Genomic DNA, 13,869 nt, shown 5'->3' on the forward strand with positions numbered 1-13,869 from the left:
AATCTTCCTCCAAAAAGAAAAGAAAAAATTCATTTTCTATGAAAATTTACCCATAGGTAAGATTTCTGAGTGTTTTCTAGAGTTGTAATTGAACTCTCATAAAGTAACTTTTACTCTCTCTGTAGGTTCAACTGAGTCCCAATCATTACTATTAACATTCTCTGTGAAATACATACTGTTTCAAGCCTCATTCAAATTACTATAATGGTAAGTATAGCAAAAAAAATTGCAGATTGCAAAACTATAAATCATTTAGGTAAAACAGAATGTCTTACTTTTTCTGCATTCCCTAGTTACATGTAGTTCAGAAATGTGTGAAAATTGAGTATGTACAATATGCAAAGCCACAGAATAAGAATTCAGAAATGAATAAGACAAAGTGCTTATCTGTAAGTAGTTTACAATTTATAAGTATAATTAAAGAAAATAAACAATGTAATGTAAAATACAAAAAGGAGATCATACATAGTGTAAAAGAAGTACAAAAAATTACATTGGTATTCAACATTGGGAGAGATTAAATTTTGTTGAAAAGATCAGGAAACGAAGAAGGAAGAGAAGGGTGGAGAAGGAGGAGGAGGTAAATACGAAAGAGACAGAAGAAGACAAAATGTATTTTTTGTAAAGGGCCTTAAATGAGACGCAAGGTTTTGAAAAGCAAAGAAACCCAATGAAGGAAGATTACACATATAGACTAAAATCAACAAAGGTGTGAAAGAAGACAACTATCAGCGATCCAAGAACAACTGCTCCAGCTTGGCTAGAGCATAGCGTATGTCAGAGAGTTTCACTGGACCATATTTTAGAGGGTCTTAAGTACAAGCCTTAGGATTTTGTAAGTAATTTGTTGGCAAGTGTAATACTACTCGTGATTGCAGTGCAAGGGCATATGCTTTAGGAGCATGTATCTGGCAGTTGTGGAATTGACTGGAGGAGATAAAACGCCAGAGGTGAGTAGCTGCAATTGGAGGCTAGCTCAGAAGTTCCTTGTATGCCTACTGAAGTAGAGATGAATATGGAGAAAGAAAGATACAGGAAATAGACATTTCAGGGACAGAATATTCAGACTTAATCAATTGATTACCAGCAAGGACCGAGAGAGAGAGAGAAATAAGAACGTGAAGAAGAAAAATCAGAATATAAAAATCCTGCAAAAGCCAGAGCAGTTTTTCAGCCCAGGGAATTTCAAAGTTGGATTCATGGAACCCTGGAGGTATAGTGCAGATGCTCCTACATGTTCCTAAAGGAGATTGGAGGGACCAGATATTACCCCCTCCAATCTGCCATCATCAGACTACCTTTAGATTTATCTGTTTACATAGTAAGCTCCTGAAATTTCATATTTTCTTAAAAAAATGTTCCGGTGCTTATTTTTGCCCTCCATCTCACCTTGGTTGTCTATAAAGGAGAAGGCAGTAAATGAAGGTAATTGATGTCTGTGCCCGTCACAGCAGTAGAGCACATCACCCAGGGAGAGACAGTACTTCCTGGACTGGTAGTGGGAGGGAAGGAAAGAGGCTTGAACTTGCTCTTCTGCTTAGTCTTCTGTGGGCTCCCAGTTGCACTCTTTTTATTCATAATGTGTACTATGCTTCAGACTCTGAGAGATGAGTTTCTAAAATATAGTGAGCAGCTTCCTAGTCCAGGACTTCAGGTCTTTCCAAAACCATGGTCTGGATTGGAATACACATTAGAATGTCTGATTCATGTCTCTATAATGGGTTTGTTTCAGACCTTAATAATTTTCTAAAGCATATTAGATGAATAGAATACTCTCATAATCTGTCCTAATGGAATACTGTTTGAACAGGCAGTTCCAGTTTATATTGCATGTCAGTTTCCTGCTCTTTACTTGAAGCATACAGTGTTGTGGATCATCCTGACTCTGGTACTTTCAAAGGAAACCCTTGCATTCTTTGAAAAATAGGCAGAATAATTGGGTTGAATCCTCAAAAAGAACCAAAGATAATGTGTATTTGAAAGGAAGAACACAAAACAACTCTAATAAGTTTTCCTCATCATGGAGGTATACATAAAATATTTTCCACATTATCGGGAAACACTGCATGTGGGCTATCTATAGCAGTAATTGCTGTCTGGGCCATCTTTGATCAGAATGCTGATACCGGGAGAGAAGCAAGAGGACTGTACAGTCAAACAAACTAGAATTCCAAGATGATGGTGACAAGTTCTTTGGACAAATTATGTTCAAAATCACAGCAAGTGCATAGCATGAATAGAATACCTCTACAGAGTAAATGTTGCGTTGTTTGTCTTTTTATTGTGTCAGCTCTACCTGACATTCTAGGGGCCACCTTGGAGGAAGCTGGGTGGTAGATAATACTGCAGTAACATCATAATGTGCTTCCAGACCATAATGTTCAGTGATCTCTGAAGTAGCTTCCTTTGCATTTGCTGCCTTTTAAATCAGTGCATAGATACCAAACAAGGGCCCAGTGAGTACCTGATTGAGGACAAGTATGATGGGGATCTTCTTCTACGTTTATGTGGCCTTATTGCCAAGTGTTTAAAGCTTCATGTGCTTTGTTTTATACATATTTTATGGATTTAAATGTGGTTAACTGTCATATTTTGATGTCAACACAGTTTTAGGGATTAAATGATAAAAGAATAAATGGTACATGTCTTACGTCAAGTGATTTTATAAAGCTGTAAAAATGTCGTGTGTTAAGTCCCTTAAATACCTTACGTGAGGAGAAAAAATAAATTTTTAAATAAATAAATAAATTTTATTTATTTGATAATTTATAATTAACATAAATAATAAATAATTTTTAGAAATTAAATAAATAAAAAAATAAAAGATTGAAAAGTGTTACCTTGAATTTTTGTAAAAAATATTTTATATGCTAAGTCTATGGATTTTTTTGATGTAGAATGTGTGAAAAAAGAATACTAATAGGATTGTTTTTAGTACTGGAATTAAATCTTACACATTGTGTGGAGTATTTTAGACCATAAAGGAAACATAGAATTTTTAGTTTAGCCTGTATGAGTATGCACATAAATTTTACAAAATTAACTTCATACAATTTAAATTGTACAATAGTTTGTGAAACATCTTGTCACTGATTTTGGGTAGCAAAGATAAGCAAATTAAAAAATTAAAAGACTATAAAACTATAGCAAAAATGTGTATGGCTAGAGAATGCAGAGATGTATGTAGGCTACTTTATTACAAATATTTAACAAAGAACATGCATTACATTTGCTGTTTTAAACAAAGGATGCAATTTTTTAAAACAATGGTGGTCACAAGAGAAGGGTAAAGTCCATGTTTCCTCAAGTTTCTTCCTGGATACTCAATTCAGCAAATTCAATCTTGTGAGAGACAGCTGGAAAAGCAGCCTGGAACTTATATACCGGGTCTTCAGTTTATGCATTGCTGACTTCACCTCTTTGTTTCTCAATGTATAGATAATGGGGTTCAAAATAGGTGTGAAAACTGTAGAGAACACTGAAAGGACTTTATCCACTGGGAAGTTGCTGAAAGGCCAGGAATAGATGAAGATACAGGGTCCAAAAAAGAGGATCACTACAGTGATGTGGGCAGTCAGAGTACTGCGGGCCTTGGCCATACCCACTGAGGAATGACCTCGTACAGTGACCAGGATGACCATGTAGGAGATCAGCAAGAGAAAGAATGAAGTCACCCCCATGAGACCACTATCCAAAAGCATCAACACTTCAGGGACATAAGTATCTGTACAGGCAAGTTTGATGACCAAAGTAAGGTCACAATAATAACTGTCCACTATATTTGGACCACAGAAGGGCAAGTTTATAGTGAAAGCTAACTGGCTCAGGGAGTGCATGACCCCAATGACCCAAGAGCCTACCACCAGACCTGTACACCTGCACAAGTTCATGATGGTGGCATAATGGAGAGGTTTGCATATGGCCACATACCTGTCATAGGCCATGGCTACAAGGAGCACCATCTCACCACCAGCAAAGACATGGAGCAAGAATATCTGGGCCATGCAGCCCTCAAAGGAGATGATCTTGGGTTCATGAAGGAAATCGTGTATCATCTTGGGTGTTGCATAAGTGGCCAGAAACACGTCAAGAACAGAAAGGTTACTGAGCATGATGTACATGGGTGTGTGCAGAGCAGGTTCAGAGATCACTGTGATGACAATGAGGAGGTTGCCCAGCACAATGGCCATGTACAAGAAGTTAAACAATACAAAGAAGAAATACCGGAGCTCCCAGGAACTGGAGAGACCTAGCAACACAAACTCAGCCACCCTAGAATAATTTCCTTGGTCCATGGTCTCAGGCTACAAGAGAAGTACCTACAAAGAGAAATTTTAGTATATTATTATCAAGAGCAAGAACAGTAGACCTCAATCCTGGAGGGTTCCTCTCAACATTAATTTAAAATGCTCCAGAGTTATTCCTATTAGGAATTCCTTGTTGGTAATTTTGACAAATAGATTCTTCTCTCAATTATCCTTACTAGTGAGGAAACTATAAAGTGCAAATGTAGTAAATCAACAACTCCATTTTATATATTTGTGGGTTAAATCTGATGCTAACCAAACAATAAACCTACATTGCAAAAAACACAATTAAAAGGAGATACTAAGGTATCCAGATTCTTGGACTATAGTTTCCCTGCCTTGCTAATTTTCATTATCCACTTGGGATTATCTACAATCAGCTTTGATTCTTAGAGAATTCTCAAGAGGTTACATTTACAAGGAAAAGGCATATCTTTTCCCTGTGTTTTTTTACTACCGTTCTCTCTCCTCTGGCCTCTGTGCTTCCTCTATGAGTTAACCTCCACAATCACACCATTAGAACTGTTTAACCCATATTGCCTCTGATGTTTTGATAGCTGTTTTGGTTAGAAGTAAAGTCCATTGAAGCTAACATTGCACTATGTGAAAATAAACAAAATGCAATGGCCAATATGTCTGTACAGAATATCAATAGATAAGGTGACAATAACTATGAAATGCCAAGATCTGATTTAGTTAAGATATGCAGTTGAAAAGTAGATCATTTGAAGCTCAGCTGTAACATTTCACTTATCAATACAGAAAACTTCCAAGAAGTAATTATATCCAGGACATAGAATTTTCAGTCTTTGACTTAATAGAATAAGGCATATTCTTTGAAAAATATCTAGTAACACAATGCTTTCTCATTAAGCAAAATTTGAGATAATTAATGAGATAGTAAACAATAACAATTAAGATGATATACAATTGAGATAATAAACACTGCCAATAGATTGTAAAATAATCCATTCTGCCTATATTCTCTCTGCATCTTCTTTGGAACAATACAGAAAAAGTTTCTAAGGAGATAGACTCTTATTTGAAAATTAATTTTAAAAAATTATATTTAGAAGCACAAGAATCTTTTAGTTGAAAACCAAGTAGTTTTTTTTAAAAGAAATAAGGTTCTCACTTTTAATTTTCTGTTATAATTAGAAGTGATAAGTGTCAGTGTTTGTGAAAAAAAAAAGAATAATGCCAGTGGGCAAAAAAGGTTTGGAAGTGTTTTTACATGCAGTATGTGAGCTTTAAACTCTACAACAATCTGGTGAGGAGGATTCTTGTTCCCACTTTTCATATGAGCAAATTGAGACTCAGAAAGGTTAACTAATATGCTCAACATTATACTACCAGCAAGTAACAAATTCAGAACTTTATCCCAGGTCTTCAAAGTTCTTTCTGCAATCCTTGATAGTTGAGTCTCTAATGGAATCTAAAACGTATGTCTAAGAGTATGCAACAAATGGAATTATCCAGATTAGAAAATGAGAGGGTAGTTTAAGTAATTGATGTAAAACCCCATTAAATATTACTAAATGTACCATAAATGAAATTGATAATAATAGCCATTTCTAGTTTAAAATGTAGGAGGTCATAAGTATTTTGTTTTCCAAAATGATTATGTTTTGCCTAAAGGTATAAATTTTAGTTTAACATTTATTAGCATGAAAAACTTTATTCTCTGATAATATTTGCTAAATGGTTTGTTGCTATATTACACTGTACAAAGATTCTCCCAAAAACTTGAGCATAAAAAAATAATCAAGTGAATGAACCATGAATGCTGTGACAAAATAACTCAAATAGAACCATTCCAAAGGATATTTAGATTAATAATTATCAGTTGGAGTGAGATGGGCATCCTCCCTGAGGCATTCTCTTGAGGGGAAGGAATTTGTATCCAAAAGGATTTAAGAAAATGTTGGGAATAAAGTTATTCTTGACCATATCTTTTAATTTGGTCAGTCACCTATGAAATGACAACTTTCTTTTAGTAAAAGTGAATGAGAAATTAATGATGTGGGAAGGGAGGAAAGAAAAATTCCAGAAATCCTCATGGAGAGTGACACTGTACCTCTACCAAATGCTATTTTCGCCTAGATGTAGACTGGGCTGGGAAGAACGGCGATAAATATAAAATGATGTTTGTATGCTTTTATAGAGTCTCCTCTACTCAGTCTTTCTGAATAAAAATTTTAAAACAAAAAAATATTAGGTGAAACCTTACAGGAATTGATTCTTAAACCATTTTCTATCAGATCCAATGTCAAATTTTATGCAGCAGACTAACATATGTATAAATATTTTGTGGTTGAGGCAAAGGATTTTGAACAAAACTGTAAGTTCAAATGTCATAAGCCATTGCTCCAAGTTTCTTTCTCTAGTTAAAGATCCCATTAACAACTTCCAGAGGAAAAAATCCAAAGCACATGGATCAAGTGGTTGACATAAAATAAAGAAAACATACCTGATTCAATTATTTACAGATTTCAAGAATGTTGACACAAGTTTCGGCTTCTTTCAAATCAAATGCTCCTTTAAGAGAGCTGCATCAGATGTGTACGTTTTCAAGCAGAGATATATCATAACTCTAATAAATATTGACTTAGGCAAACGACCTCTTCTTCTCAGCACTCTATTTCACCTTTTTCCCTTTTATAGTTTTTCCATTTCATTCAGGACTGGGGATTGAACTGAGACTATGGGAGGATAGATGTCTCCCATGGTGATTCTTTGTCATTAGATGTTCGTGGGTGTGTTGAATAGGGAATACTGCTTAAGTCCAGAGAGCCAGGCCACTTTCAACTTTCTCTCAACTCCCAGAGCTCCTTCCCTGTGTCATATCTACTATCAATTACATGTGCTATATTTCTAATAGATTTAGGGAAACTTTGACATGTAGAGATTTCTGAAATACTTCATGAAGAATTGAATTGAATCTTCAGTGACATTTTCCATCTTGGCAGAAAATATCTGATCCCCCACAATGGGAATGTGTAATGAACTCCTCTTTTAACCTTTATTGTTAGATATCACGAATAGAAAATCCAATATCAATATATTTGCATTCTTAGCGTAAATCCTAATTAATTATGAAGTGATATATGAGAATATCATAACCTGGGTGATGTGCTAATTTTTTATGTAGGATTTTTTCATATAGGTTTACTAGTGAAATTGACTTACAAGTGTTTTACAAGTATCTTGAAGTTGTGTTATCCATATCCAGTTTTGGTATTGAGACAATGATAGACTCACAAAATGAGTTGAAGTACTCAGGAATGTATTTCTATACTTTAATATTATTTGTTCTTTGAAGGTTTGAAAAATTTTGTACATAAACTTGAATGCATCTTGTGACTTCTATAGGTTTACATCCTTAACTTCTTCTCAATATATTCCATAATTATTGGAGACTTCAGTTTTCTTCCTCTTCTTAAGCAAATTTGGCAACTTACGCTTTCTTAGGAAATTAACAAATTCAACTGGATGAATCTGTCATCTTCTGCTTTTACATATTTTTTTAATTGTCTAATCTCCTCAACATACAAATTTAAGGCCATTTTTCTAATCTCAAAATGATTACTTGTATAGTCTCTTTTCAATTTTAATCAGTTGGTCCTTTTTTTTTTTTTTTTGCCTTTCCAAGAACTATATTTTGATTTCACTGGTAACTGTGCTATATTGTTTTTTTTTTCCCAAGAACTGCTCTTTTAAAAGTGGAACTACACTTAAATATCATCTCTTATATATCATATTGGTAAAAAAATTAATGTACTATCTTTGCAAGGCTATGAGTCACTCTCATATACTGCATGTGGGAACGAAAATGCAACACCATTATAGAACTGCATTTAGCAGGGTCTAGAAAATTGTATATACGATTGACCATTGTCCTTGGCAATTTTACTTAGAAGAATAGGGGAAAAAAGCTCACAATTAGGCATATGTTGATAAGTGTTGAAGCGAGGCAACAAATGGATAGAGGGGAGCATATGGGCATTTTCTCACCTTTTGTTTATTTTTTAAATGTCCAAATATTAAGAAGTTAAAAAACCATTTCTGCATTTAACTATATTTATACCTTATTCATATTGTATAACTTATTTTATAGTCCTATTTCAAGCTTTTCTAGTCAAATGGCTGGTTAACTTGAAATCATTTCATAACAACATATTACTGCATCCCTTTGTCAAACAGTCATTGAACACTAATTGTTTTCCACTTACTAAATTAGGAGTGGGCAAAATATTGAGGTACATAATAGTTCCTGACTTCACAGATTTTATATTCTAAAGCAGAAAGTAGATCGCTTGACAAATAATTTTAGTAAAATTGTGCTTGTTTTACCACAGGGGAAGAAGAGAGTGGTATGAGCACATTATGGAAGGTGTTAATCTTATCTAAAAAAATTTTGGAAGGTTTCAGTTAGTACATAAAGGATGAGTCAAAGTTGGCTAAGTTAGTGGATTCTTATGTTTCTAGATGGGGGAGTTTTTAAGCAGAAAAAAGTGCCAGTATCTGTATGTCAAGGAGTAAACGCTCAGTGAAAGTGCAAAACTGAAGAGCTAAAAGACATGCAATATGGCTGAAATGTAGAGTATATGGGGTTTATTTAAATAAGAAATATTACATAGTTTTGAATTTCTCCTAAGAATAATGAAAAGCAATTGTCGGGGAGGGGGGAAGCATTGCATTATTGGGCACTAACATGGTAAGATTTGTATTTTAGAAGTTTCTCTCATCTAAAGTATACAAAATCAATTACAGAAAGGCAAAACCTACTTTCGAATAGAGGAGTGAAGAGCTCAGCAAATTTCCCAAAAGCAACAGTAAAACTGGACAAAATTTTCAGAAAAACTATTTCAGAATTGTGTATAGTGAACAAAAGCATACAAAAAGTTGAGAAGCATTTATTTGTGAAAGAATTCTGAACAATGGGTAAGAACAATAGAAATCTGTGCTATTTCAGCCTTGGGCTTCTCACATTATCACAACCCCCACCAGCTTGTTTAGTATATAGTTCTATGAGACTGGGGCAAGTTGTGGAAATGAGTAGCTTTATTTCCCAAGTTTGCTGACTCAATTTGGGGCTGAAAACAGAAAATTCCATACTCAGGTATGTTGTCTAAAATAATAACAATATCAGTGGCAAAAAAAATCAGAAAAATCCAACACTGTAGGTAGTGTATGTAAATATATTGGATGGGACAAGAAAGAAATTGGCAGATTAGCCAGAAACTTAAGAAAGAGATCTGATGAATCAGAGTTATATTGGGCCTTGATAAGCCCCCACATATCCCTGGAAGTTTGGACTGCTATGCATGTACACAAGACTGCATGTATGCTCAAGAGAGGCCAAGGAGGGCCACAAGTATCTACTTGCTCCTGGGTGAATGTGAGCCCTTGCACACAGGCAGAGGTGACATAAGGAGACCTGGCAGAAAGTAAATCCAGGGTGACTTGTAAACTGTCTGCCATTGACAAAAGATGAAAGACTTACTGGCTCAAGATGATGAAGCACAACCTCTTATCAAGAAATGACCTTTAGTACATCAGGATCAAAAGTAAAATCAAGACTTAACAACAACAAACCAGAGCAGAGATATCAGCAGCAATATACTTCAGGAAAACAGACTACAGACTTAGTCCAAGCAAGACACTAAACAAATAAAGGAAAACTACAATAATAATAACAACAAAAATAACAATTCCTTGGAGGGAGGGGATAAAAATTAAGAGTTGTTACAATATATTACCAAAAATGTTCAGTTTTAAACAAAAAAAATGAGACATGCCAAAAGTGAACAAAAAAGAAAATGTGACAGACATAGAAGAAGAAAAATAGGAAGAAAAACAGTCAATAGAAGCTATCTCTGAGGAGTCTCAAATGTTGGATTTAGCAAACTAAGACTTCAGAGTATATAGTAAAATATGTTGAAAGAATTAAGGAAAACTATGTTTAAAAATTAAAGGGAATCATAATAACAATGGCTCACCAAAAAGAGAACAATAAGAAAGAAATGGAAATTATAAATAAGAAACAATGGAAATACTGGAGTTGAAAAATATAATAAGTGAAATGAGATATTAACTAGAGGAATTCAATAGCAAATTAGAAGGAGCAGAAGAGTCAGCAAAGTTGAATATAAATCAATAGAAATTATCCATTCTGAAGAACAGGAAAAAAAAGAAAGAGAATGGAGAAATATGAACAGAGCTTCGGAGAACTGTGGGACACAAGGAAAATATAACAACCTGCCCATGAGGGGAGTCCCAGAAAGAGAAGGTAGAAAGAAAGGGGCAGAACAACATGTGACAATATAATGCCTGAAAATTTTCCAAAGTTGATGAAAAGCTTTAATCTACAGATCCAAAAAGCTTACAGACTTCAAGGAGGATAAACACAAAACAGAGATCTATGCCTAGTATAGACTATTATACTCAAACAGTAGAAATACAAAGACAATTAGAAAACTGTGAAACAATAAGGGAAAACCAACTTATCACAACAAGGGACATCAATCAAATTAACTGGCTTTTAAGTTAAATAAAATTAAGCTGACTTTTAATTGGATGCAATGGAAGATATTAGGCAATAGGATAACTGATTGAAAGTACTGAAAGAAAAATAATGTCAACAAAGAAATACGTATCTAGAAGAAAATATTCCAAAATGAAAGAGAAATAAAGATATTCTTAGATTAAAAAAAAAAAAAGGCTAAGATAATTCATTGCTAGATCTGCTCTACAAGAAATAACAAAGGAAATTCTTCAGGCTGTAAGGAAAGGACACCAGAGGGTAACTTCATTCAATATAAAGAATTAAAGAGCTATAGTAAAGCTAATTATGTAGGTAAATGTAAAAGCCAATATTAATAGATTTTTAAATTTTTCCTTATCTAACCTGATTTGAAAGTCAGTTGCATAAAATTGTTATGAAGTTTGTTTTTTGACTTACAAATATGAACACAATGTATCTGACAATAATAGCACAAAGAAAGGAGGAGGATGTGAAGATAAACTGAAGTAAAATTTCTCTATTTTACTGGAATTGAGTTAGTATTAATCTGAAGTAAATTGCAATAAATTAGCATGCATATGGTAATCCCTAGAGCAACCAAAAAGAAAATAACTGAAAAAATTATAGTTGAAAAACAACAAAGGAATTAGAACGGCACACTAGACAATATCTATTAACAAGAAAGAAGTCAGCAGAAAAACAAAGGAACAGTAACAAAGAAGAAAGACATGAAACATATAGAAATCAAATCCCAAACTTGTAGATGTAAATCTCAAACCACCATATCAATCATTACATTACACATGAGTGAATTGAACACTCCAAACAAAAGTAGATTATCAGACTAGAAAAAAGAAGATCCAGTTATACACTGTCAACAGGAGACACACTTTATCTTCCACATCCAGCTTTTCTTCTCAGCCATCAGCCTTGCTGACCTATAGCAACTTCAGATTCACCACTAGATTCAGAAACAACAGCCTTCCATAGTATTCTCCACCAACTCTCATTTTTATGTAAAGTCCAATCTTTATAATCAACCCCTTATTCTATGTCATTCTAAGTGGTTCAGCTTCACTCATCAAATCCTAACTGATACATAGTCTATGTTCAAAAATAAAATTGTCTAAAAACTCCCCTTCTTCTAATATCCTCATTGAGTTTGGGTATTAAGCTTAAGCTAGATTCATGGAGAGAGATGAAGAAAATTTTATTATTTTCTGCTCCTGTTTTTATAATTTTTATCCTTCTATTCCTTTATTTCTCTTTGTTTTTTTTCTAATTTCTTATATAGAAAACCAAGCTTACTCTTTTTTTCTTGTATTTAAACATGTTATTTATGACTAGAAATGTTAAGTTTTTCTATATAGTCTCTTCGAATTACTCAGTTCTACATGTTTTGGTCATTGCCATTACAAGGGTGTTTTTACTCATGACTTACTTATAAAGCTCTTTGTCTTATTCCAAAGGTTCAGGGTTCAATTTGTTTTCAGAGGGTTTTGGGTAAGAGAGGACTATTTATCATTTTGTATTTTTATTGCATTGTAATTAGGTAATGCATTGTGTAAATATTTAGTATTTATTGAGACTTTATGGCCGACCGATGAATCATGTTTCAGTAAATGTTACATGAGTTCTTGGAAAAAACATACGCTCTTTAATTTTGGGGTGCAGTGTTCCTCAGATGAATTCCAGCAAATCTGTAAGTAATTGAGAAAGTGTACTAAATAGGAACTGGGGCTGAGAGACTCTACATAGTCATTGGAAATTAAGAAAAAGGCAAAAAGTAGACATTTTTATTAATGTTTATTTTACCATTCTTGTATTGTGGTTATCGGCAGGTGTTACTGGGAATGAGTTTACAGAAAACATGGAGGCTTTATTGTGTGAATTGAAATTGTTGATTAGGACTCATATTCAAAGGAAGAAGGTGATCTTTTTTCTCTTAAAACAGGCATTTTTAGGACTAAAGATCAACCAGGTTAGAATATTAATCTGATTCAATGTTTGAAAGTTTATTTCACTGTGAAATATTTTTAATGCCAACAAATGGACCTATTGATTCAAAAGCCAAAACCTATGATATGAGCAGATTTCTTTATCTAATGAGCCAGAAACAGTCATCTCCTAGATGACAGACAAATGAGGAATGATCTGGTTCAAGGAAAGCCCTGAGCTTGTGTAAAGGTGTCTTTTTCACCCTTTATTTTTGGGTGTGTGGTTTCCTAATGAGTTTTAGGTAAAACAGACACACAGAAAAGCTAGCCTCTATCTGCCTTATTAGAGCTAGTTCACAATCTATTTGCATATTTCCTTTCTTTTCCTTTAAAGTAAGGAAAAGCCATGTAATCTCTTTGCACCATAATTAGTTTGGCTGTTTCAGTCCAGACTCCTTTTTCCCCATGTGTGAAGTGAGAGCTGGGGAGTGCAGATCCAAAAGGACTCCAGAATCCAGATAGGGACTCTATTTAATAAGGAAGCAGTATAGCTAGAAGAGCTGTGCCTTTCTTGAAAAAATTTTAAAAACTTAAATAGGTATATTGATGACAATCCAGTTAATTATATGTTACTCTTGAAGAAGATTTTTTATTTAGGTAGATTTAAGATTTTTAAAGAAAATTTGGAAATTTTAGTGTTTCGAGAATCTATCAGATGCAATGGAATCCTACCTAACTGGTTTAGAGAGACCACTAATATAAATACCATGATAGAGTCTTAATGTCTTCCTTCTAAAATTAAAAGATCAATCCCAAATTCCTAATTTGTGATGTTCTATGGTGAATAAAATACAGCCTTTGAGGCTCCAGATAGTGTGCTTACAGAGTCATAATTTAAATTTAAGATGCTCAAGGAAATAAAGGGATAGTCAAAGAATTTCCAGCAAAACTGACAGGTTTAAAGAACCAGAGAAGCTGTTGTCAACATGCCAAAATTCAGGAAATATGGTCCTCAAGAGGCCTTGCTGCGGACTACAGCAGAAAACAAGGTTCAGGCAACAAAAATGACTGAAGACATGGACTATAGGCTGTGGCACTG

At 34.1% G+C, this 13,869-nt stretch overlaps 1 protein-coding gene across 1 annotated transcript; it reads right to left on the minus strand.

The window, feature by feature from the left end:
• Positions 1–3,323: 3,323 nt before the first annotated feature.
• Positions 3,324–4,298, minus strand: LOC124235113 (olfactory receptor 4K15-like). The gene has a single exon (XM_046652733.1). The coding sequence runs from the start codon at positions 4,293–4,295 to the stop codon at positions 3,324–3,326; it is 972 nt and encodes a 323-aa protein (XP_046508689.1). The 5' UTR covers positions 4,296–4,298.
• Positions 4,299–13,869: the final 9,571 nt, after the last annotated feature.

The sequence above is a fragment of the Equus quagga genome, chromosome 2, assembly GCF_021613505.1.
Source record: "Equus quagga isolate Etosha38 chromosome 2, UCLA_HA_Equagga_1.0, whole genome shotgun sequence".
NCBI lineage: Eukaryota > Metazoa > Chordata > Mammalia > Perissodactyla > Equidae > Equus > Equus quagga.

Bases quoted from the DNA above. Each gene is read 5' to 3' on its own strand.
- LOC124235113 (XM_046652733.1), bottom strand. From the start codon at position 4,295: ATGGACCAAGGAAATTATTCTAGGGTGGCTGAGTTTGTGTTGCTAGGT.